A 26,408-nucleotide genomic window follows, 5' to 3' on the forward strand; every position below is an offset into this window, starting at 1 on the left:
CTGGCACAGATGTGCTGATGTGTTCAAGCTGCAGCTGCAAGAAAATTAAAGTTGTGTTCATTCCCACACCAGTTCATGGAGGTGAACTCATACTAATCAGCTGCTCCCATTCAAATTGGTTCCAAATTCTGACTTGATGTTAGAATGAAATAATGGCAATAAACCTAAAACAAAGGAAGGATTTATTATGGGAATTTGGAGGATTCGGGTTAATTGCTGACATGTTGAGTTTATAACTTATTTTGGTACCTCTGTTTATTCACAAATGGGCGGGCATTCCAGTTTAATTAGCTGTAACTCTCTGGGAATTCCACAATCCTGAGATTAACTGGCAATGAAAGCAACTACTTCCAAACAGGCTCAAAAATCCAGGCCATCTCACTAATTTAGAAACCCTACAGTGCAGAATGAGGCCATTCGGCTCATGATGCCCACATTGACAGCAATCCCGCTCAGGCCCTACACCCATAACACCGCATATTTATCCTGCTATTCCCCATGACACTAAGGGCCAATTTATCCTAGACAATCAATCTAACCCGCACATCTTTGGACTGTGGGAGGAAACCAGAGCACCTGGAGGAAACCCAGAGAGACACAGGGAGAATGTACAAACACTCACAGACAGCATAAGAAATAGGAGCAGGAGTAGGCCATCTAGCCCCTTGAGCCTGCCCCGCCATTCAGTAAGATCATGGCTGATCTGAAGTGGTTCAATTCCACTTCTCTGCCTGCTCCCCATAACCCTTAATTCCCTTATCGATCAGAAATCTATCTACCCGTGATTTAAACATCAGCAACCCAAGATCAGAATTAAACCTGATCCCAGCGCTGTGAGGCAGCAGTGCTAACCACTGTGTCATCCATATAGCCCAAATAAAGAGATGAGTACGTGGTAAGGATTGCACAAGGTGTGGCATATAGGTGAAGGTTACTCAATACGGTGTAATTTCATATAAATACTATGAATATAACATAAGGAGCATGAGCAGGAATAGACCCCTTAAAACCTGGCTCGCCATCCAATAAGGTTACGACTGACTTTCCTCATTTGCACCTTCCCGCACCATCCTTTGTTAATTGGATGTTAATTATATGCATAGACATACATAAAGGGTATCGATTAAATACTGAGTGCGCTAATAAACAGAGGACCAGTGCCCATACTCGTCTGCAAATGCCCAAACCTATCTGATCTTAGAAGCTAAGCAGATTCAGGTGTGGTTTTTATTTGGATGGGAGGCTGCCTGAGAACGTCAGGTGCAGCAGGTTCTTCTGTGGCTGTCTTCACAGGGTGGGGGTCCTCGAAGGGGGGGGGGTGTATGAGGCATCCATTCACAGGCTTCCGACCTTCCACAACCAGTGGGCACTGCTGGGGCTGGAGTTCTTCTTTTGATTTGGTAAGCTTCCTTTCAGATGAGTTGTTTTTTTGTTGCAGTGCACTTTTAAGGAGCTATCACTTTAATTTATTTGTCAATTTCTTAATGAGTCAGTTGTTTAACTGATCTGTTTAAAAGAGAATAAAGAGGGACCTCTGGGACACTGGGGTGGAGGTAGTCATGTGTATCGCCGTATTCTGCGAATAAACCTATTATCTAAGAAAGTATGAAGTGTCTGGTTCGTACTTCATCGATTTATCGATGAGGCAATGGTTTAGTGATATTATCACTTGACTATTAATCCAGAAATTCAGCTAATGTTCTGGGGACACGGGTTCGAATCCCATTACCGCAGATGGTGGAATTTGAATTCCGTAAAAACAAAAAAATTTGTAATTAGGAATCTACTGATGACCATGAAATTTATATAGATGATCTGGAGGAGGGAACCGAGTGTAGGGTGTCGAAATTTGCTGATGACACCAAGATTGGTGGAACGGCAAATTGTGCGGAGGGTGTGGAGAGTCTGCAGAAGGATCTAGATAGGCTGGGCGAATGGGCCAGGAAATGTCAAATGGAATTTAATGTTGGCAAGTGCGAGGTGGTCCACTTTGGTAGGAAGAATGGTAGGAAGGACTATTACTTAAGTGGCGAAAAACTGCAGCAGGCGACGGTGCAGAGGGACCTCGGGGTCCTTGTGCATGAGTCGCAAAAACCCAGCCTGCAGGTGCAGCAGGTGGTCAGGAAGGCGAATGGGATGCTGGCCTTCATAGCGAGGGGGATTGAATATAAAAGTAGGGAGGTCTTGCTGCGGCTGTATAGGGCATTGGTGAGGCCGCAGCTGGAGTAGTGTGTGCAGTTTTGGGCGCCGTACTTACGCAAGGATATTTTGGCCTTGGAGGGAGTGCAGAGGAGGTTTACTAGGCTGATGCCGGAGTTGAGGGGGTTGAGCTATGAGGAGAGGCTGAATAAACTAGGCTTGTACTCGTTAGAGTTTAGAAGAATGAGGGGAGATCTCATTGAGACGTATAAGATGATGAATGGGATGGATAGGATAGAGGTGGAGAGACTCTTCCCACTCAGAAAGGACAGTAGGACTAGAGGGCACAGCCTCAAGATAAAGGGGGGGGCGGTTTAGAGCGGAGTTGAGGAGGAACTTCTTCACTCAAAGGGTGGTGAATCTCTGGAATTCTCTGCCCGTTGAAGTGGTGGAGGCTGCCTCGCTAAATATTTTTAAGACGCGGGTTGATGGGTTTTTGATAAGCGAGGGGATTAAGGGTTATGGGGAGAGGGCGGGAATGTGGAACTGAGCCACGACAGATCAGCCATGATCTTATTGAATGGCAGGGCAGGCTCAAAGGGCTAGATGGCCTACTCCTGCTCCTATTTCTTATGTTCTTATGAAATCACTGCCAATTGTCGGAAAAACCTATCTGGTTCACGAATGTCTTTTAGGAAAGAAAATCTGTTGTCCTTTTCTGGTCTGGCCTACATGTGACTCCACAGCCACAGCAATGTGGTTGACTCTCAACTGTCCTCGGATAACTTGGGATGGACAATAAATGCTGGCTAGCCAGCAACACCCATGTCCCGTGAACAAATAAAAGTTTAGGATTAGATTAACATCCATATTCTGATGAAAGGTTTGACCTGAAGCAATCTCTTCAGTGATGAATCTGACCTATTTGTGTTTTGACCATTTTCTGTTTTTACCTCGTATCGCCTGATTGCCTCTTGCACCAGATAATCTATCAACCTCCATCTTGAATGGGTGCCTCGAACTTGTTGCCGGGGGAGGTAGTGGAAGCGGATATAGTAGTGACTTTTAAGCGACGTCTTGACAAATACATGAGTAGGATGGGAATAGAGCGATGTGGCTTGCAGAAGGGTTAGGGGTTTTAGAAAATTGGGCAGCATGGTTGGTGCAGGCTTGGAGGACCAAGGGCCTGTTCCTGTGCTGTAATTTTCTTTGTTCTTTGACTGTGCATCCATTGCTTTCTGGGGTCAAAAATGCCAAAGATTCAGAGCCCTCCAAATGAAGAAATTTCTCCTTGTCTCTGTCCTAAAGCCCTTCACCTGAAATGGTGACATCCGGAATCTCCAGCCAGGAAAGAACAGCTGCTTCAGTATCTATGGCTCTTGCTTTCTGACAGATTTGAAGGTGCCAACCCTGTCTTTACTGTAGACTGCTAAATGGTGTTTGTCCCCCTTTAGGCAGTGTGGAGAGGTCTGCAGTTTGACAGAAACCAGAATGATGAGCTGCAAATGGTTTAAATTACTCAGGCTGAGCAGAAAATGTCAACTCTTGGAATTGGAGGGCAAGCGTCTTGCCAAGGACACTAAAAGCAACCCTTAGTTGCTGCTGTTAAAAAGTTGAGGTGCTTGGGAACATCTATCAAAAGGTTGTGCAATGTAGGAATGGGAGGGAGGAGACCATGATCAAGGAGCCATCAGTCAGTGCCAACTCATTCTTCCTCTTCATGTCCATCATGTTCAACTGCCATCTCATTGAAATGGAATAGACAGCTTCCTCAGACAGAACCAGTGTGTCATCCTACAACAGTCAAACTTTCACAACTTGTCATTTTAAGAAAAGAAGTGGTGACATCTAGCCATGGATGATTAATTCAGGAAGAACAAGGTAGTGACAGTTTCCAGCTCTTGTGCTTTCTTTTCAGCCTCCTGTCCACCACCCCCAGTGATCTTCAGTTCATCCAAAAGTCTCCTGACTTACTGAACCTCATTGACTCCTGGTTCAATCAAGCCTTCAGATGACAAAATTCTCATCTGTGTTCAAGTCTGTCCCTGCCCTCATCCCTCCCAATTTCTGTGACCTCCCCCAGCTCTAGAACCATCAAGATCACCTCATTCCTCTGATTCTGGCATCTTACGCATCTCTTGATTCCTTTCATTGGGGACCTTCTCTATCTTTCTCGCTTCCCTTTTAGACAATCCTTCAGATCTTCCATTTTGATCCAGCTTTTGGTCACTTGCCCTAATAACTACTTTTGTTGCTTGCTGCCAAATTTTGTTTGATTGCGCTCTTTTAGAGTGCCTTGGGACATTTGACAGTATTAAAGGCACTGTGTAGACACAAGTTAATGTTGAGCTGCAAGAGAATTTCATAGTTTTACACAGATGGCTTCTCAAAAAAATGTTTTTTTATTTCCCACCACCCACTTCAATCAGTTCCAAAATCAACGGGTAAGACGGTGAAACCCGGAGTGTCAGCAGCCGAGAAGCCGGCCACCAGCCTTCCAGCTGCCCAAGCCGCTGCCCAGGCAGCTTTCCGGAGACAGATGACCAGTCAGGCACCAGGTAACTAAAATCACTGACCATAACTGGCTGTGAGAGGGTGGGAGCAGCTGACGTACATCGTGGATTCAAGATCGATTGTTAAAAGTAAATTCCTTGATGTGGTGCTACAGATGTGTCGCCATCTGGGATAAGACATTAAATCAGAGCACAACACAAGAGATAGAAGCAGGAGTGGCCACCAGGCCCTTCCAGCCTGCCCTGCCATTCAATACCATCATAGCTGATCTATGCTGGCCTCGACTTCCTTTCAGTGCCATTTCCCCATAGCCCTCTATTCCTCAATCTATCAAATATTTATCTACCTCCACTTTAAATACTTCTAATGATCCAACCTCGGGGCAGAGAATTCCAGAGTTTCACCACCCTCTGTGAGAAGAAATTTCTACGCACCTTGGTTAAATGATGGGCTCTTTATTCTGTAGCTATGTCCCCTTGTTCTTGTCCTGTCTGCCTCTCGAGGATGTAAAAGACCCCGTGGCCACTATTCTGAAGGAGAAGAGGAATATCCTGGGCAATATTCTAAACCTAAATTGCTCTTAAAAAAATGTAACTTGTTGTTTTCACATTGCTGTTTCTGGGAGCTTGCTGTGCACAAATTGTGTTTCCTACATTGTGACAGTGTCAGACATAGTTGCTTTGCTGTAAAGTGCTTTGGGGAAGCCTGAGTTCATGAATGGTACAAAACAAATTAATTATTTTCATCAACTTGATACTACTCAGTGGTGTTGAAGGAAAGGGAATGTCGAGGTGTGATTATCCTTGGCAGCCTGAGTCTCCGGTTCTGACTTAGTCATTGCATTTGCCCTGTTTGAAATGTTGTGGGGCCCTGAGATTTTGCGAGGGGTGGGGGGGGGATGCATAACAGACTGGCCTCATTTGATGTTCTGCTGTAGAATTCATCCATTCTACTTGCAAGTTAATGGAATTTAGATAACTCCTTGAGGGTCCCTGCCTTTTCCCGAACCAAAAACAGCAGCGACATTGTCCTGTCCCACGAGTGCACAAGTGCCCTGCCGTTGTTATTCACGATGGGGAAGTGGGAAGGTGACTAAAACTTGTGACTTTAGACCAATGACCTTGTTTGATCACTGCGATGGCCTCAAATACACACTTCCCAATAACTCCGAATAGAGATTGTTTAAGATTCTGCCCTCGGATGAGGGCATTAAATCTGAAGTCAATGTGGCATTTGCCAATGTAATGCTGGTTTGCTTCAAAGTTATGAAGACAGTTGAAAAGTTCAGAATGGGGTGATTTTCCAGCCACCCTCACCCCCAAGACCAGAAATTTCCATCCGAGGTCAACGGACCTTTGCATGGCCCACTGAATTTTCTCCACTACAATTCCCCGATACACAGGCAGGATGGGAAAATTCTGCTCAAGCTGTAAAATCATCTTTGATTTGTAACCTCCATGTCACACAGCAGTTTGTGTTCATGTAGCTTGCCCATTTAGCAAGATGTTCCAAGGTGTTTCAAGAGTGTCATCGGACAAAATCTTTCGCTGGGTCATGTGAGGAGACTCAGGTGACCAAAAGCTTGGTCAAAAGAGACAAGTCTAAAGGAATGCTGTGAAGGAATGAGATGGCACAGTGGTTAGCACTGCTGTCTCACAGTGCCAGGGACCCAGGTTCAACTCCCAGCTTGGGTGACTGTCCATGTGGAGTCTGCACATTATTCCGTGTCTGCTTGGGTTTCCTCTGGGTGCTCTGGTTTCCTCCCACAATCCAAAGATGTACGGGTTAGATGGATTGGCCGTGCTAAATTGCCCCTTAGTGTCAGGGGACTAGCTAGGGTAAATGCATGGGGTTGTGGGGATAGGGTCTGTGGGATTGTGATGGGTGCAGACTTGATGGGCCAAATGGCCTTCTGCTCTGTAAGATTCTATGAATCAAGATGTCGAGAGGGTTTTGCAAGGGATTTTCCCTCGAACTTTTGGGCCTCAGCAGTTGAGGGCATGGACACTTGTTTTGTAGTGGCTAAAAATCAAGCACACACAAGAGACCAAAGTTGATTTGATTTTGATTTGATTTATTATTATTTTTGTATGTATTAGTATATAGTGAAAAGTACTGTTTCTTGAGCATTATACAGACAAAGCATACAGTTCATAGAGAAGCAAACAAGAAATTGCAGAATGTAGTGTTACAGTCAAGCTAGGGTGTAGAGAAAGATCAACTTAACGTAAGTCCATTCAAAAGTCTGACAGCAGCAGGGAAGAAGCCATTCTTGAGTTGATTGGTACGTGACCTCAGACTTTTGTAGCTTTTTCCCAACGGAAGAAGGTGGAAGAGAGAATGTCCAGAATGCATGAGGTTCTTAATTATGCTGGCTGCTTTACCAAGGCAGCGGGAAGTGTATGGATGGGAGACTGGTTTGCATGATGGATTGGGTTACATTCATGACCTTTTGTAGCTTCTTGCAGTCTTGGTCAGAGCAGGAGCCATACGAAGCTGTGATACAACCAGAAAGAATGCTTTCTATGGTGCATCTATAAAAGTTGATGAGAGTCGTACTTGACATGCCAAATTTCCTTAGTCTTCTGAGAAAGTAGAGGCGTTGGTGGGCTTTCTTAACAATAGTGTCAGCGTGGAGGGGAAGTAGGACAGGTTGTTGGTAACCTAGACACCTCAAAATTTGAAGCGCTCGATTCATTTTACTTTGTCCCCATTGATGTAGACAGGGACATATTCTCCACTACGCTTGGAGGAGTGCAACTATATCAGAATCGTACGGGGAGGCCTCGGAGGGTTTTGAAATTGCGGATGCGAATTTTAAGATTGAAACATTCCCAAATGAGGAGCCAGAGTAAGGCAGGGACACTCTGGGGCAGATGCTCAGATTGTATGTAAAGTGCAAAATGGGATTTTGCTGCGGGAAAGCACCTGTCAAATAGACAACTGTTGGAATTAAAGATGGTGTAAAAGGTTTCTAATATTGTAACTTTTTAAATCTGTTCCATTGGAGACAATGGGGAAAAAAATTTTAATCGAATTATAGTGATTTATTTTGAACTTGTTTTCATTTTTGTCAAATTTAGTTTCAAGTATTGACACAGAGTCTGAACCAAAGGAAGCTACCCCAGCCACCAGCCTTCAATTCCTGAAAGATGCAAGTCTGCCTCCGAGTGTCACTGGGTGAGTAATATTTACCATGTGGAGCGATGGAAGGCAGTGCAGGTTACTGTCATCAGTGAAGTCAAATCTTCAATCATCTGTTTTAAATGCTTCCCTAAGCCATTCCGCCTCTATCTCTTGCACTGTCCAGTTAGATTAAGGCAGAACAGCGGGCTCACCGTAGGTCTATTGCCTTTAACATAGAAACATAGAAGATGGGTGCAGGAGGAGGCCATTCAGCCCTCTGAGTCTGCTCCCATTCATCATGATCATGGCTGATAATCCAACTCAATAGTCTAATTCTGCTTTTCCCTATAACTTTTGATCCCATTTGCCCCAAATGCTATATTCAGCCACCTCTTGAATATATTCAATGTTTTGGCATAAACCGCTTCCTGTGGTAATGAATTCCACAGGCTCACCACTCTGGGTGAAGAAATGTCTCCTCAGCTCTGTCCTAAGTGGTCTACCCTGAATCCTCAGACTGTGACCCCTGGTTCTGGACCAGTAAGAAGTCTCACAACACCAGGTTAAAGTCCAACAGGTTTATGGACTTTAACCTGGTGTTGTGAGACTTCTTACTGTGTTTACCCCAGTCTAATGTCAGCATCTCCACATCTGGACCAGGGATCCAGAAGAAGTTAACCTGTCAACCTCGGTTTTAATTGACCCTTGAGGAGAGAGAGAATTCCAGGTTTTCACTCCCCGCTGTGGGAAGAAGCTCTTACTGACGTCGCCCTGGGGTGACCTGGCACTGAGTTTCTGCCCCCTCTTCCAGACTTGCCCACTCGAAGAAATTATTTCGCTCTATCTACCCTAACAACCTCTTTATGATCATTTTAAATGTTTCGATTCTACCACCCCTTCCACCAATGGAAAACGAGCCTAGTTTTTGCAATATCCTCAGAATTAGCTCCCTGGTATCATTCTGGTAAATCATCTGCACTGCATTCCTTCACAGGCCAGTATATCCTTCCTAATGTGCAGTGTCCAGAACTGAATGCTCTTACTGCAGATGGGGTCTGACTACAGCTTAATTTAACAATAACTTTTATCACTGTCGTTCCAACCCCCTTGAAGTCAAGGCCAACATTCCATTTGCCTTGTGAATGATCTTGTTGCAGTGATAGTTCTCCAGGTTCACCCAGTACCTCTTAATACCTTGATTTTCCAACTCACTCAATTAATCTATATCTCATAACACTTTCTTTTGTGGTATAGTTTTCCTGAGATTTGCTGTGAAACGGCTCAGCTTGAATCCTACAACTCCCTGTACGAGTGGGGAAATAAAGAAAGACTGCGTCATATGGTGCCTTTCACCATCACGGGATGTCCCAAAGGGCTTTAAATCCAATGAATTACTTGTTGTCACTGCTTTTGGACAAATGGAGAAGCAGTGTGTGCCTTTGACCGTTCACTTGGACCCTTCCAACTGATTCCCCTCACATGAGGAAGTCCAACCTCATTTACACACAATCTCTCTTCGTTAGCCTTGTTCGCTCACTCCAGGTATAATCCTGTTGAATTTTCCTTGAATCTCTAAGAGGACTGCATAACTTTCCTAACCTGGAATGCCAACACTGAGCATTTTGCTCCAAATAAGGCCCGACCCACTTTCTGTATAACTTCCTGATTTTCACATTCCCAGCCTTGTACATTCCAATTCGTAATTCTAATCGCTTTTCACAATGGCCAGCCGTTAATGGCCTCAGCACCTAAACCTCTGAAATCTGTTCGTTTTCTCCCATCTTTCATCCTGACTTCCTGCCCCTTCCCTTAAACTGCGTGCACCACGATTCTGCAGACCTGCCTGTCAGAGACAAACAGAGCTAAGGCTTCAGGTTTGTGACCTGCCGTCCGGACTGGTGAACAATCATCGACCATAAGATATAGGAGTAGAATTAGGCCATTCGGCCCATTGAGTCTGCTCCCCACTCGATCATGATTGATATGATTCTCACCCCATAACCTCATTCTCTCCCCATAACCCTTGATCCCCTTATTGATCAAGGACACATTTATCTCTGTCTTAAAGACAGTCAATGACCTGGCCTTCACAGCCATAGAAGAGATCGTCATGGAATTACTACAGTGCAGAAGGAGGCCATTCAGCCCAACACATCTGCACTCACCACAATCCCACCCAGACCCTATTCCTGCAACCCCACATATTTACCCTGCTAATCTCCTGACAGGATCAATTTAGTGTGACCAATCAGCCTAACCCACACATCTTTAGACTGTGGGAGGAAACCGGAGCACCTGGAGGAAACCCACGCAGACATGGGGAGAACGTGCAAACACTGCACAGACTGTCACCCAAGCTGGGAATTGAACCCGGGTCCCTGGCGCTGTGAGGCAGCAGTGCTAACCCACTGTGCCACCGTGCCGCCCTTTATGGCAATGCGTTCCACAGATTCATTACCCTCTGGCTGAAGAAATTCCGCCTCATCTCAGTTTTAAGGGAACACCCCTTCACTCTGAGGTTGTGCCCTCAAGTTCTAGACTCCGCCACTAGTGGAAGCATCCTCTCCACATCCACTCTATCCAAACCTCTCAGTATTCGGTACGTTTGCAATGCACAATGCATGGTTTCTCTCTTTACGGGTGCTGTCATATCTGCCGTGTATTTCCAGCATTTTTTTATTTCTGGTTCCGAGTATTTGCAACATTTTGCTTCTATCTTGTGACATTATTCTGCTGACTCGACCCGGTGCAGACCTCACTGTCCCAGCCCTTTTCCATGTTTAATGACTGCAGAACTTGAGAGTGCTTTTTCATTGTCAGTCATTATTGAAGCTGGCAGCTTTGATCTGTTAGTACATCTAATGCAGGGGGGAGCTGTACAATAAATGGCAGAACCATCAGGAGTATAGACACACAGAGGGATCTGGGTGTGCAAGTCCATAGATCCTTAAAGGTGGCAACACAGGTGGAAAAGGTGGTGAAGAAGGCATATGGCATTCTTGCCTTGATTGGATGGGGCATAGAGTACAAAAGTTGGCATATGATGTTGCAGTTATATAGAACATTGGTTAGGCCACATTTGGAATACTGTGTCCAGTTCTGGTCGCCACACTATCAGAAGGATGTGGAGGTTTTAAAGAGAATGCAGAAAAGGTTTACCAGGATGTTGCCTGGTATGGAGGATATTAGCTATGAGGTGAGATTGAGCAAATTAGGGTAGTTCTCCCTAAAAAGACAGAGGCTGAGGGGCGACCTGATAGAAGTTTATAAAATTATGAAGAGCATAGATAGGGTGAACTGTTGGAAGCTTTTTCCCAGGTCAGAAATGACAAACACAAGGGCTCAAGTTCAGGGTAAGGGGGACAAGGTTCAGTACTGATATGCGAAGGACGTTTTTTTACACAGAGGGTGGTGGGGGCCTGGAATGCACTGCCAAGCAAGGTAGTTGAGGCAGACACGCTAGGATTGTTTAAGTCTTATCTAGATAGCCACATGAACAGACTGGGAATAGAGGGATACAAATGGATGGCCTAGTTAGTAACACGTGATTGGTGCAGGCTTGGAGGGCCGAAGGGCCTGTTGCTGTGCTGTATTGGTCTTTGCAGCTTCCCTCATGGCAGTGGTCACCAGATCGGACATGTAGTACTATAGCATTTCAAAACCTCAAATCCCCCTTTTAATAACAGGAGACCCACTTGTGTGCATGATTGTGTGTAGCTGTGAGTTACCTACACTTCTCATGCATTTACTATCTGAGTTGTGGCGAGAGAAACAATACATTTGTGCACTGAGCAATGCAAACTTATCAAATACTGGGAGGTCTAAATAAAGTGAACATGGAGAGGATGTTTCCACTAGTGGGAGAGACTAGAACTTGAGGCACAACCTCAGAGTGAAGGGAACGCTCCTTTAAAACTGAGATAAGGAATTTCTTCGGCCCGAGGGTGATGAATGGTTTGAAGAGTGTGGTGGACATATTTCTAACAAAAAAGGGGATAAGAATATGGGGAACAGGTGTGGGGAGATGGATTTGACACCAGGGAGAGATCAGCCATGATCTGGTTGAATGGCAGAGCAGGCTTGAGAGCTGAATTTGCCGACTTCTCCTAATTCCTATGTTCCTATTTATGACCATTTGTCCTCCTGATCTGTTTCTGCAGCTGCGTTGAACACAGCCTCAAACCACGCAGGCCTCTTGATGGACGTGTGCCCATTTATCATTGGCTGTCCATCTGGGTGGTGTTCCTTGTTTGGAGACCATTGTTCTTGGTGCTTGTTGCTATGATGCCCATTGTTACATTTTGTTGTTGGGGCCTGTGGAACTGTGTGGTTGTGTCGGGGCCTGTGGAACTCTGTGGTTGATGCACGTTGCGTTCTCAATACAGCTTATGAGATCCCTTCTTCCTGACCAGCGACTGCAGAGAAGTAGTTTCGCTACTTGTTTGCTTATACCTGCGGTTGCCTTTCTCTGACTTGACTCAACTCCTTGATGGTTTACGTGACCACATGTCAGCATCTCTTCCCTCATCTCATAGAGTCATAGAGGTTTACAGCATGGAAACAGGCCCTTCAACCCAACTTGTCCATGCTGCCTATTTTTTAAACCCCCAAGCTAATCCCAATTGCTCATGTTTGGCCATATCCCTCTACACCCAAGGGAGGGATCCTGAGGGATGGTGATTTGCCATCATTTGCACAAGTGCTATCTTAGGCTGTCCGATTACCCTGTTATGCCCCTAGGCTCTTGTGACCACAGGTATGGTCTTAATGCCTTCAGATCACCCTTTCTGGTGACTCCTTGTCACTATCTTGTAGAGTTGCATCGTGTTGGGTAATTCATTTGATTAGAGCAAGGCACTTGTCAGATTCGCTGTCTCTGCTTTGCTGAAGCAGATCACGGCAAGTTGCTGCTGCTACACTGAACCTGGAAGGTTTCTGCTGCAGCACCCTCAACTTCCTTCACGGGGAGCGCTGCTTCTAAAAGCACGTCTGCAACATACAGCTGCTTCCCTTACTAATATGTCACATCTAGATAATATCTTTGAAAAAAACCCAACATTCTTTGCAGACGCTTTGGAACCTATAACAGCAGTTTGAGAAGAATACTTGGTGTGTGTCTTGTGTTTGGACTCCACTGCTGCAGGTGCTGTCTAATTAACGCACTTCTATCTGATAGTAGGATTGCCCAAATACTTTGTCTTTCTGCGCTGCATAAAGGTATACTCTGGAGCTTAATGTGTGTGCTGGAGGATTCTGTGCGCTGTTTAGGGAATGCATGAAAGTTAATTTTATTTAATCCAGGGACCTAACTTGTAGGATCTGTTGCATATAGTTGCAAAGTGCAATTACTTTAACCACTATACTCTCCATCAGCCAGAACCTGGTGTGTCTTTAGGCTTATTTAAGACCGTAAGACATAGCAGTAGAATTCGGCCACTCGGCCCCATCAATTCTGCTCCGCCATTCAATCATGACTGATTTTTTTTCTCACCCCCATTCTCCTGCCTTTTCCCCATCACCCCAATCCCCTTGTTAATCGAGAACCTATCTATTTCTGTCTTAAAAGACACTCTGACCTGGCCTCCACAGCCTTCTGCGGCAAAGAGTTCCACATATTCTCCGCTCTGGCTGAAGAAATTCCTCCTCATCTGTTTTAAAGGATTGGCCCTTTAGCCTGAGGTTGTGCCCTACTAGCGGAAACATCCTCTCCACATCCACTCGATCCAGGCCTCACAATATCCTGTAAGTTTCAATAAGACTACCCCCCCCCCCCCCCCCAATCCTTCTAAACTCCAGAGTACAGACCCAGAGTCCTCAAATAAACTTCATTCCAAGGATCATTCTTGTGAACCTCCTCTGATGCTTTCCAAGCCCAGCACATCCTTCCTTAGATCTGGGGCCCAGAACTGCTCAAAATACTCCAAATGGGGTCTGACCAGAGCCTTATACACCCTCAGAAGTACATCCCTGCTCTTGTATTCCAGCCCTCTTGACATGAATGCTAATATTGCATTTGCCTTCCGAACTGCTGACTCAACCTGCACGTTAAACTTAAGAGACCCTTGAACAATGACTCCCAAGTCCCTTTGTGTTTCTGATTTCTGAAGCATTTTCCCATTTAGAAGATAGCCTATGTCTCCATTCCTCCTTCCAAAGTGCATAACCTCACACTTTTCCACACTGTATTCCATCTGCGACTTTGCCCACTCTCCGAACCTGTCCAAGTCCTTCTGCAGCCCCTCTGCATCTTCAATGCTACCTGTCCCTCTACATATCTTTGTGTCATCTGCAAACTTCACAACAGTGCCTTCAGTTCCTCCCTACAAATCATGTTGTGAAAAGTTGTGGCCCCAGCACTGAGCCCTGAGGCACACCACTCATCACTGGCTACCATCCTGAAAAAGACCCTTTTATCCCCATTCTCTGGCTTCAGCCAGAACCTAGTGTGTCTTCAGGCTTATTTCCAACTGAGCACCTCTCATAGTTAACGATTGTTCAAGGCAGGCTTCCATTTTCACATCTACATAATCCCCATCTACAACTGATGAAGTCAGTTGTATTTCTAGCTGGTTAATACGAAAGCCAGGGGAATCCAGATGATTGTATTAAACAAATATTAGTCAGTTTTGCTTTTGTGCAAATAAAGAACATGAGAAGAGCTTGCTGCTTTATCTTTGCTTCTTTCTTTTTGCGATATTGAATTGAACTTGTGTTTTTTTTTCCATGTACTTTAAAGGGATCGTTGTTTAAAATCAGGAACTTCCACACACAAGTGGTTTTGTTCTGCTGTGAATGATGCTGCACTTTGTAAACCTGCCTTTAGGTGGCACCATTGCTGCTCTGGTTCGGGTGTGAATGACACCATCGAATCCCTACAGTACAGAAACAGGCCGTTCGGCCCGTCACGTCTGCCCCATCTTACCCAGGCTCTCCCCTCCGGCTGATCCTCGTAACCCCGCACATTCACCATGGCTAATCCATGTTACCTACACGCCTGTGCAGTGTGGGAGGAAACCCGTGGGGAGAACATGCAAACTCCGCACAGACATTGAATTGAACCTGGGTCCCTGACGCTGTGTGGCAGCTGTGCTATCCGCTGTGCCAACTGTCACCCACACCAGCTGGGGTGAGTGGAGCTTTTTTCACAAACTGGCAGCAGGTGCTAGCAGTCTGGGGCAACATGTTACAGATCGTGAACTTGCACAGAAACAGGCCGTTTTGTCCGGCACATCTCTGTCAGTGTTTATGTTCCACGTAAACTTCATTTCATCCCTCCATCCTATCACCAAATCCTTCTGTCCCTTTCTTCCTTCTGAATTTTCCCTCGAATACATCTATTGGGCAGCATGGTGGCACAGTGGTTAGCACTGCTGCCTCTCGGTGCCAGGGACCCGGGTTCGATTCCTGGCTTGGGTCGCTGTCCGTGTGGAGTTTGCACGTTCTCCCCGTGTCTGCGTGGGTTTCTTCCGGATGCTCCGGTAACTTCCCACAATCTAAAGATGTGCAGGTTAGGTTGGATTGGCCATGCTGAATTCACTCTAGTGTCAGGGGATTAGCAGTGTTAATATGTGGGGTTATGGGAATAGGGCCTGAGTGGGATTGTGGTTGGTGCAGACTCGATGGGCCGAATGGGCTCCTTCTGCACTGTAGGATTTCTGTGATTCTATGCTATTCATCTCCATTTCATGTTATTTACCTCCATTCCCTGTGTGCTGCCTCTGTATTCTTTCCCCTAACAAGAGGACAGAGCTGCCCCATTGAAAAGAAAACATCCCCAGAGCTTTGGGGAAAGAGCTGGGCTCAGCAGGAATAATCGGATAGCTGTGCTGTAAAGCCAGCACGAGGCATTTATCTGTTCACCTTAGACAGCCTTGCCGATGTGCTCCAGGCACCGTGGTCCTCGAGAATCAATTTAATGATGAAGTCTGCTAGATGGTGCATATTTCTGTGGAGGATTTGGAGGTGAACCGTCCGGGTGGAATCCCAGTGCCCTGCTGTTTAATAGCCTCCTGGCAAAGCGCAGTGCTATTGCTAATCTTTGTGAGCCTATAATGTGTGCTTTAGTTAAGCTATAAGCAGGGTTGTATCCTGATCAAGAGATAAGAAAGCTTTCACCTGGAATTAGTGTAAAAAAAAGGTTTGGAATATATAATCCCCTTCAAGGGCAACTGTCCTTCAATTTGTGCCAGTGGGGAACAAGGTAACTTTGACTGTATTAATCCTCATTCATGGGAACAGGAAGAGGCCATTCAGCCCCTTGAACCTGTCCAATCATTCAATAAGTCCATGGCAGAAGTGTCTGTACCATACCCAACTGCCTTTGCTTCATCTGCTTTATATCCTTGGAGAGTTAAGTTGCTTTTGATCTCTGATTTCAAGGGAATGGTTGAGTCAGTATCTCTGCTCATTGTAGGTGAAATATTTCCTAGCTGCCCTGCTGAATGACTTGGCTGTGACATTAAGGTTATGTCTCTGTGTCCGAGAGTTCCCCAACAGCTGCAGTTCATTGGCTTGGATGAGTATTTTTGTGCACTTCATTTTTTAAAACTCAGCATATTCCATCACCTGTGCCACTATCAATTTACAGAGCGAGAAATCTTAGACTTGACGAATCAGCAGATTCCAGGGCCACGAACCCTAGTTGACTGTGGAAGTTGCAGCTTCAGACTTGCTGCCTTGGTTACAATCTACACCTTTCCCTGCACCCTGTTTCCCCTGCTCTACCCCTGTCACTGTCAGCCTCCCCCAACTTCACTCCATCCACACTACCCTGATTTCCCCACCTCCTCCCTCCCTCTGCACTCTTTCCCCCTCCTGCCCTATTCACATCTCATCCCCTCACATCTCTCCATTACTACCAGCTCCTCTCTTCTTTTGATGTTGACCAGTGCCCCACAAGAGCAATGATATTATCGCAATCAGCCCCACCTCCCACCTCCATCTGGCTTGGGCACTGATTTCCATTTTTAACTGTTGCTGCTTCTGTATTCAAACTCCTGCACAAGGAACTGGCTTCCTGTCCAGAAAGCTTGTGTCCTGTTGTTGCAACATTCCATTGTGTTTTCCTGTCAGTATTTCCCATGGGCTCCTACGCCCGCCCCAGTTTAACGCAGCAGCTCAGTAGCTGGGGAAGGGGTTTTTGATGCCGTTCTGTTTTACTTTTTTACATGCTTGTGGGCGATGCAATTTATTTGCAAATCAAAGCACTCAGAGAGAGAAGTTTGCAACTGCTGTTTGGCCCTGCATGGCCTGATTAATTGTGCTCAGAGTCCAGTCTCTTGCTCTTGGCATCGGTGAATGAGATGTGATTGACATCATTAACCTGCTTGTTGTGGCTCTGCTGCTTCAGGGGAGGTGATGGCCTAGTGGTATTACTGCTGGACTATTAACTCAGAAACTCAGTTAATGTTCTGGGGACCCCGGTTCGAATCCTGCCATGGCAGATGATGGAATTTGAACTCAATAAAAAATATCTGGAATTGAAAGTCTAATGTGACAATAAAATTTGATTTGATTTATTATTCTCACATGTATTAACAGACAGTGAAAAGTATTGTTTCTTGCATGCTATACAGACAAAACATACCATTCATAGAGAAGGAGACGAGCGAGTACAGAATGTAGTGTTATAGTTGTAGCTAGGGTGTAGAGAAAAATCAACTTAATGCAAAGTAGGCCCATTCAGAAGTCTGACAGCAGCAGGGAAGAAGCTGTTCTTCAGTTGGTTGGTATTTGACCTCAGACTTTTGTATCTTTTTCCTGGTGGAAGAGAATGTCCAGGGTGTGTGGAGTCCTTAATTACACTGGCTGCTTTGCTCAGGCAGTGGGAAGTGTAGACAGAGTCAATGGATGGGAGGCTGGTTTGTGAGATGGAGTGGGCTACATTCACAACCTTTTGTAGTGCCTTGCATTCTTGGGCAGAGCAGGAGCCATCCCAAGCTGTGATACATCCAGAAAGAATGCTTTCTATGGTGCATCTATAAAAGTTGGTCAGAGTCACACTGACATGCCAAATGTCTTTAGTCTTCTGAGCAAGTAGAGGCGTTGGTGGGCTTTCTTAACTGTGTGTGGTGGTGGTGGGGCCTACCTGGGCAGGTTGTACAGGACAGGTGATTTGTTCACTTAAAAACTTGAAGCTCTCGACCCTTTCTACTTCGTTCCTGTTGATGTAGACTATTGTCTGCGTGAAACCATTGTCAATTGTTGGAAAAACTCATCTGGTTCATGAGTGCCCTTTATGGAAGGAAATCTGCCATCCTTTCCTGGTTTGGCCTACATGTGACTCCAAAGCCACAGTAATGTGGTTGACTCTCAACTGCTCTAGGACAACTAGGGTTGGGCAATAAATGCTGGCCAGCCAGGGACACCCATGTTCCATGAATGAATACTAAAAAAAATGCATTTATATAGCACCTCTTACATTGCAAATTGTCTCCAGCACTTCAAAGGGATATCTTTGGGCCATATTTAACACTTAAAACACACAAGGGGATATAGGACTGGTAACCAAAATCTTGGACGAATAGGCAGGAGCATCTCAAAGGGGAAGGAAAGAAGTGGAGATGGCCAAGAGAGGAAAGGGTCATGCCAAGTGTGAACAGTGATACCGTTCAGTCAGGGGAGGGGGAGATACCTTTTTGCTCTGATGTGTGACTAAGTGTGATAATATAGTTCCAGTTAGGAAAGTGTAATACAACACATCATTAACACTGGTGTTAATTGGAGTCCTGCATCTTGCTGCTGTTTGTCCTGGAACATCTCTGTTTTCCCCTTCTTTGTGGATTAACCCTCAGCGAGCTGGTCTTCCTGTGACGCAAAGAGGAGTGGCATACTACTGAAATGTGAGCTGCCTGACTGCCCCTTTAGTACTTTGCCATTGCTCCATCATCTGGCTTTAGCCTTGAAAAGTTCAAGGAATTCTGCAATCTACTTCAAATCCAGCCGGGCAGTGGATCCTCAAAGAATTCAGTGTTGATGGCTCAGTCTGTCATTCACTGGCAGTCATTGATGGCTCCCCACCCTCCCCCATCACTGACCTGGCTGCTCAGATCGAAGCCTACTGTGCTGTGTGAATTAGCCCATCTCATTGGTGTGAAAACAATCTACCTCACTTCCCCTTGAGAAGCATAGCGTGGTCTTATTGCCAAACTAAGAATGATAGATACCAAATGCTTTATCATAGCCTCCGAATGTTTCACAATCACTTGACTACTTTTGAATTGCAGTCACTGTCTTTTATCACTCTGTCCCTCCCACTGTCTTCATTTCTATCTGGCCCCTTCTCTTTGAGAAAGCTTCCTGCTCATTGGATAGTGTCATGAGATATTTTACTTGCCTGAATCAGCAAGCTTGGCTTTAACATCTCATTTAGAAAGTGACGCAGCTATCAGTCTTGACTATGCACGTTATCAAAGGGAGTTCTATCATTGCAATTCCCCTGTAGGGCAGCACGGTGGCGGAGTGGTTAGCACTGCCGTCTCACAGCGTCGGGGCCTTGGGCCACTGTCTGTGCAGAGTTTGCACGTTCTCCCCATGTCTGTTTGGGTTTTCTCCGGGTGTTCCAATTTCCTCCCACAGCCCAAAGATGTGTGGGTTAGGCTGATTGACCACGATAAGCTGGCCCTATTAGTAGGGTAAATATGTGGGGTTATGGGAATAGGACCTGGGTGGGATTGTGTTCAGTGCAGACTCTATTGACTGACTGGAGGTCTCTTGCACTGTAGGGATTCTATGGGATGTCTCTTCCTTCTAAAGTCTGGCCCTTCTAAAGTCTTTTTGCTTGTTAAACATTAGTTACCTTTAATCATTGGATTTTTTAGTTATGAGTCTCTGAGGTCCAGTTTTTTTATAGTTTGCTTGATGTGGCTCCATCATTTTGAATGTGGAGACCGTTTGACCTGCTTTGAATTTGTCCCAGGTATTCTCCAACTCTCCAAAACCACCTGTTCTTTACACAACTGCTGTCTTATTTCCTCAGTTGCCTTGAGGTGTGTATTGAAGAGATTGTGGAATCACTGGTTTTCATTCCCATCGCACTGTTTGGGGCCTCTGATGCACTGATTATCAAACCCCAGTAAGTGTATAGTGGCCCCATCCTGTCGTAGAACTGTCGTTCTTCCGCTATCATGAGCTCCAAATCCTGGAACAAATTCCCTGATGGCACTTGGGTGAATCCTCTTGATGCCTTCAGGAATGGACAGAAATGCTGACCTTGCCCACATCCCAAGGACAGATCTTTTTAAACAATTAGCCTTGGATAGAGTGCATCACAGATATACCAAAATGTTATCTGAATGATATGACTGCAAGGAACTCCAAAGGTGAATGTAGCCGAGTACATCACACAAACCAGCCTCCCATCTCTTGACTCTGTTTATACTTCCTGCTGCCTCGGCAAAGCAGCCAGGACTCTACGCGTCCCGGACATTCTCTCTTCCACCACCTTCCGTAGGGAAAAAGATACAAAGTCTGAGGTCACGTACCAACTGACTCAAGAACAGCTTCTTCCCTGCTGCTGTCAGACTTTTGAATGGACCTACCTTGAATTAAGTTGATCTCTCTCTACACCATAGCTATGACTGTAGCACTGCATTCTGCATTCTCGTTTCCTTCTCTATGAACAGTATGCTTTGTCTGTGTGGCACGCAAGAAACAATACTTTCCACTGTATGTTAATACATGTGACAATAATAAATCAAATCAAAATATGTGATGTTATTTCCTTAAATAAATAAGTTTAAGAGAGTGATTTGTTTGGAGTTTTTAAAATATTAAGGGGGACAGAATGGGAGGTTGAGAGAAACTATTTCCCCTTGTTCGGCTGTCTAGGACCGGCAGGCATCACCTAAAAATTACAACCAGATCTTTCAGAAATTGGAACAGGGAACACTTCTGCATACAAAGGGTGCTTTGTAAAGCGTTATGTACAAGGGATATTGCCCTTGAAGGTGGTGGGGCATACTGAGCGTGGAGTGTTATGGTCAGGTCAGAAGCTCCAAGGTGTTTTATGGAGCCCCCCGCCCCCGCCCCTGCCCCTGTCCCCAGATCATAAGTTTTTGGTTAGGATAAGCATAATCCGTTTCACCTCTGGTGTGATTCAAATGACCCACTAGGGAGCTTTTATCAAACAAAGGTTATATAAGAATATAGTTAACACATATGGAAAGAAAATTAGCAATAACTTTTATCAATTACAAACAAAAACAAAACAACCACGATAATGTATAAACCTTAACAAATGTATCTAACATGTTCCAATCAAACAGAAACCTTCCATAGACAAACCCCTTTGAACAGGTTCAACACAGCAAAGACTCGTGTGATACTGGAACCGAGTCCTTTGGTTGGAGAATTGAAAATTCTCAATCTTATAAGCTCTAGCAGTCCTCTTGAACAGTTTGAAGCCAGACAGCTTCCCAGAACCTCAGGGAGAGACTCTGGTCAAGCTGCCACTTGCAAATTCTTTACTCTAGGAAGGCAATAAGCCTTGCTTTCAGCTAACCAACAGAATTTCCAAAACCAGAGGGAGAGAGACGCTTGCATTGAGCTTGATGTCCCTTCTAAAACTAAAACCTGTAGCTCAAAACAGAAAGTGAAAGAGCTCCTGTCATCTGACCTGCAAACATTCTTTCTCCTGACATTGCAGGGCCAGAAAATAATTCCCAAAATAAAAGTAAACAACCTCCATTTAAGCCACCGACGGAGCAATAAAAGGACTCCTTGTAGACAGCCCGGCAACAATGACATCAGCTCAGGCTCTAAGTTGCAGAGAACATTTTTTAAAAAAAATCCCTTAGAAGGTACACTCACATCACAGCAGTTAGCCAAACAAATGGGATTTTCACCTTCATAAATAGTGGTATTTTATGCAAAAGTAGTAAAGTAATGCTGACTCTTTATAAAGATTTGGCTTTGGCCACAGTAGATGACCATGTGCAGTTCCGGTCACTCCCAAACGTTAAGATCTTCGAGTGTGTGTGCGGAGGAGATTTCCCAGAATGATTCCAGGATTTGATTTGTTATTGTCTCATATATTAACATACAGTGAAAAGTATTCTTTCTTGCGTGCTATACAGACAAAACATACCATTCGTGGAGAAAGAAAGGAGAAGTTACGGAATGTAGTGTTACAATCATAGCTAGGGTGTCATTAAAAGAGTTGGAATAAGGTTTTAGAAGCATAGGATGAGAACAAAATATAGAATTAGAAGGACACAGCTTGCAAGAAGTTGCCTCTCTCCGGCACTGTCTTGGAGATGAGGTTAGGATTGGAGACGCTGGGGTTGTTCTCCTTGGAGCAAAGGAGATTGAGGGGTGATTAGAGGTGGACAAGATTATGACAAGTTTAGATACAAAGAAAAGCTGTTTGTATTACTGATGGCACAAGGACTAGGTAAAAAGTCTGACAACACCAGGTTTTAGTCCAACCTATTTATTTGATAATATTCTCACAAGCTTTCGAGGGGTTACCCTCGAAGAGGGTAACCCCTCGAAAGCTTGTGAGAATATTATCAAATAAATAGGTTGGACTAAAACCTGGTGTTGTCAGACTTTTTACTGTGTTTACACCAGTCCAACGCCGGCATACCCACATCATGACAAGGACTAGGGGCAGGGAATTAAAGTTTTGGGCAAGAGGTGCAGAGGGGGTTGTGAGGAAGCAGTCTCTTACGCAGCGGGTGGTAATGACCTGAAGTAGCTGCCCAGGATGGTGAAGGAAGCAAAGGTGATGAATGATTTCAAAGGGAAATTGGAGGGGCACTTAAGGAAAATAAACTTGCAGAGCTGTAGAGATAAAGCTGGAAAATGGGACTGTCTAGATTATTCAACAAAGGCGCGCAGCCTGCATGGATTCAATGGCCTCCTCCTGTGCCATAATAACTCCACAGCCTTCCCTGGCAAGGTTGTTATATGGAGTTAGATCACATATCAGCCATGATCTCATTGAAGGGCTGAACAGGCTTGAGGAGTTAAATTTATTGAATCTCTATGGTGCAGAATGAGGCCATTTGGCCCATTGAGTCTGTACAGACTATCCAAAAGAGTATTTTACCCATCCCTATCCCTGCACCATATCCCCATAAGCCTGTGCATTTACCATGGTTAATCCACCTCATCTATACATTTTGGACTGTGGGAGGAAACTGGAGCACTCAGAGGAAATTCCTAATGATCCTTTTTAAATTTCCTGTGTTTTTGTTTTTGGATCTATCTTAGGAATTGGTTGAGAAAGCCGTTGGATACAACATAATTAAATGTAACCTAAAAGATGGGGAAGCATTGGATGTGCCTTCTCCCTCTGTCCCAGTTCAAGACAATATAAATGAACCAAGAAAACTATTAAGGACATTGCAAAGGATAATGACTGTTTGAGTAACAAACCAAGCAGCAACCTTCAGTGTCGATTCTAATAGCTATACCTTGGAAACTATTGGAATAAAAGAGTAGTAACAGCAGGTATGACAAGGTTATATGAGTGGACTGGCAGAATAAGAAGAGACTGCTTTTTATCTAGGATTTAGTCCAAGCAAGGCAATGTCCCAGTGGTATTATCACAGGACTATTAATCCAGAAATTTAACGAATGTTTTGGAGACCTGGTTTTGGATTCTATCATGGCAGATGGTGGACTTGGAATTCAGTAAAAAAAATCTGGGATTAAGAATCTCCTGATGACCGTGAAACCATTCTCAATTGTCGGAAAAACCCATATGGATCACGAATATCCTTTAGGGAAGGGAATCTGCCTTCCTTACCTGGTCTGGCCTACACATGACTCCCGAAACACAGCAATATGGTTGACCCTCAACTGCCCTCTGATCAAGAAGAACTAGGGATGGGCAACAAATGCTGGCCAGCCAGCGATGCCAATGTCCCATGAATGAATAAAAAGAAACTTTTAGAAATTCTCAGAAGTGTCTGTGTATAAGTTACACATTCTAAAAAATGGAGAATTTGCCTGTAACACAGACTCAACACATTGTAGACTTGTTTCATCCGCTCTGGGTGTGGGATCCTGGTTTTAAATTTTCCATCTTTGGTTTCTAATTCCTCTGTAGCCTTGCCTCTCCCTTCTATCTCTATAACCTCCTCCAGTCCAGTAATCCACCATGACCTCCAATTCTGACCATTTGTGCATCCTGATTGTCATCATTCCACTCTTGGTGGCCATATCTTCATTCTTAAGCTCTGGTATTCGAGAGGGGGTTATGGTGACACTGTGATAATGTCACTGAACTAGCAATCCAGGGACCCCGGCTAATGCTGTGGCACACAGGTTTAAACCCCCCTGCAGCAACTGGTGTTGTTTATCTACATTCAGATTTATTGGTTGAAAAAATTAGCCTCAATATTGGTGACCATGAAGCTATCGTCAATTGTTGCAAAAACCCTCCTTCATAAATCCCCTTTAGTGAGGGAAATCTGCTGTCCTAACCTGGCCTGGCCAACTTGTGATTCCAGACTTGCCAAAAACGTGGTTGACACTGAACAACAAGCAATTCAGTTCAAGGACAATCCGGGATGGGCAACACGCTGGCCTTGCCAATCACACCCATGTCCCGTGAAACAATGAAGAGTTTCTCCCCATAGTTCCTGCCTTCTCTCCTGGCTGCCTTGTACACTAACCCCATTTATTTTTGAGAATGTCCCACGTGGCTCTTGTAACAGTGGCAGGAATTTTGAGGAGACATGGAGTGTGATTCAGTGACTGGTGTCCGTGCTCGTTTCGAGGTATTTTCAGGTGCAGCGCTTTAACTAATCTTGTACTCTGCTTTCTCTTTCTCCCTCACCAGCCCTCCTGCGCCAACATCTGATGCAGAGATTAGCAGTCAGATCAAACCGGTAAGGTTATGCCATATTTGCAGAACTCATAACATGCAGTGTGGAAATCCAGCTGTATTGGTTTGCATTTTGTCCCGTGGTGGGGGGTGGTTCAGCCACATGACACTCGGAGTGGACCTCATGTGGGGCAGCTGTGTGGGTCAGAGGGGAGCCACCAGCTCAGGGTGGAGGTCACTGGGGAACGCCGTTCATTCATTTGAAAGGTGGCAGAAATCTTGGAACTTTAAAAAGCTGTTAAACGGAAAGAGGGCTTTATCAGTGGAGAAAGTGGGGTTGGTCTTTCTGGAAACCTCTTTTTTTGAAGCTTTATCCAGTGACTGAGAAGTGCTCGCTTGAAGGGAAATCGTAAATGCGTTCATTTGCAGACAACGCAGCAATAGAAGGAGTTGTGGATACAGTAGAAGATTGTTGGAGGATGTAGTGAGATATAGATCTATTGCAGATATAGGCACAGAACTGTCATATGGAGATTAATCTGGGCAATTGTGAGATGCTGCACTTTGGGAGATCAGATGTTAAGGGTAAGTATATAGTCAATGGCTGGACCTGTATAGCATTGATGCATAAGGGGGAACATGGTGTTCAAGTCCATAGGTCCCTGAAAGTTGCCACAGAAGTAGATAGGGTGGTAACAAAAGCAGATGGCAAGCTTGCCTTTATTGATTGGGGCATTGAGAACAAGAATCAGGATGTCATGTTGCAGCTTTATAAAACTTTGGTTAGGCTGTTAAAGAGTATTGTGTTCAATTCTGGTCGCCACGTAACAGGAAAGACATGGAGGCTTTGGAGTGGGTGTAGATGAGGTTTACCAGGATGCTGCCTGGGTTAGAGAGAATGAGTTATAAGGAAAGGCTGGACAAACTAGGGTTGTTTTCTCTGGAGCGGCAGAGAGTAAGGGGGGACCTGATAAAAGTCAGTAAAATTACGAGTATGAGAGGCATAGAAAGGGTTGACAGTCGGAATCTTTTTCCCAGAGTTGAAATGTCTAATACAAGGGGGGATGTACTTAAGGTGAGAGGGGGAAAGTTCAAAGGAGATGTGAGGGCCAAGTTTTTTTACACACAGTGATAGGTGTCTGGAACGTACTGCCAGGGTGGTTGTGGAAGCAAATACGATACAGGTGTTTAAGGGGCTTTCAGATAAGCACATGAATAGGCAAGGAATAGAAGGATATGAAGCAAGGGCAGGCAAAAGGGATTCGTTTAAATTGGCGTTATGTTTGGCACAGATTACGGATTGTGGGCGGAAGGGCCTGTTCCTGTGCTCTACTGTTTGATTTCTTATTATTTCACCGATCGCATCAGTTTCTAAAGGGAATATGTGTTAACTTTCCGAGTTAAATGTCTCCTCAATGTTTCAGGGATCTATGAAAGGGTTGCCAGCATTGGGATCCAGTTCAAGCGGATCACCTCTGTTAGAATCTCCTTTACTCGCATCAAGCTTGGGCTTCCCTCCCACCAAAGGTAAGGGGTGCAGGGTTTAGTATCGGGGTATGGCGTCGAAGGTGAATTTGCTGTCACTGGGGAAAGGAAAGGTGGATATTTGGCAATTTTACAACCAGAGAACACAGATCATTGATGAAAGAACCAGACAGAGAGGAATTATACTTTAATAAAGTGATTTCTGATGATTTGGAAGGCATTGCCTTAAAGGACAGTGTCAGCAGATTCAAAAATAACTTTCAAAAGCGAATTGAATAAATACTTGTTAAAAAAAACATATTTAGGACTGTGGAGAGCTGAGGTGGGGGTGGGAATAAATGGGAAACGGAGTGAGATGAAATGGGAA

At 44.9% G+C, this 26,408-nt stretch overlaps 1 protein-coding gene across 1 annotated transcript in view; it reads left to right on the forward strand.

Moving 5' to 3' along the window:
* nup214 (nucleoporin 214) overlaps nucleotides 1–26,408 on the forward strand; it is a 159,574-nt gene that overhangs the window by 60,581 nt on the left and 72,585 nt on the right. The window contains exons 22-25 of the mRNA XM_080211964.1: nucleotides 4,569–4,697; nucleotides 7,737–7,833; nucleotides 24,572–24,620; nucleotides 25,981–26,083. Coding sequence (XP_080068090.1) covers nucleotides 4,569–4,697; nucleotides 7,737–7,833; nucleotides 24,572–24,620; nucleotides 25,981–26,083 — 378 coding nt within the window. The remainder of the gene's footprint in view (nucleotides 1–4,568; nucleotides 4,698–7,736; nucleotides 7,834–24,571; nucleotides 24,621–25,980; nucleotides 26,084–26,408) is intronic.

Source organism: Carcharhinus amblyrhynchos, chromosome 25, assembly GCF_965287045.1.
Source record: "Carcharhinus amblyrhynchos chromosome 25, sCarAmb.v2.hapA, whole genome shotgun sequence".
NCBI classification, from domain to species: Eukaryota; Metazoa; Chordata; class Chondrichthyes; order Carcharhiniformes; family Carcharhinidae; genus Carcharhinus; species Carcharhinus amblyrhynchos.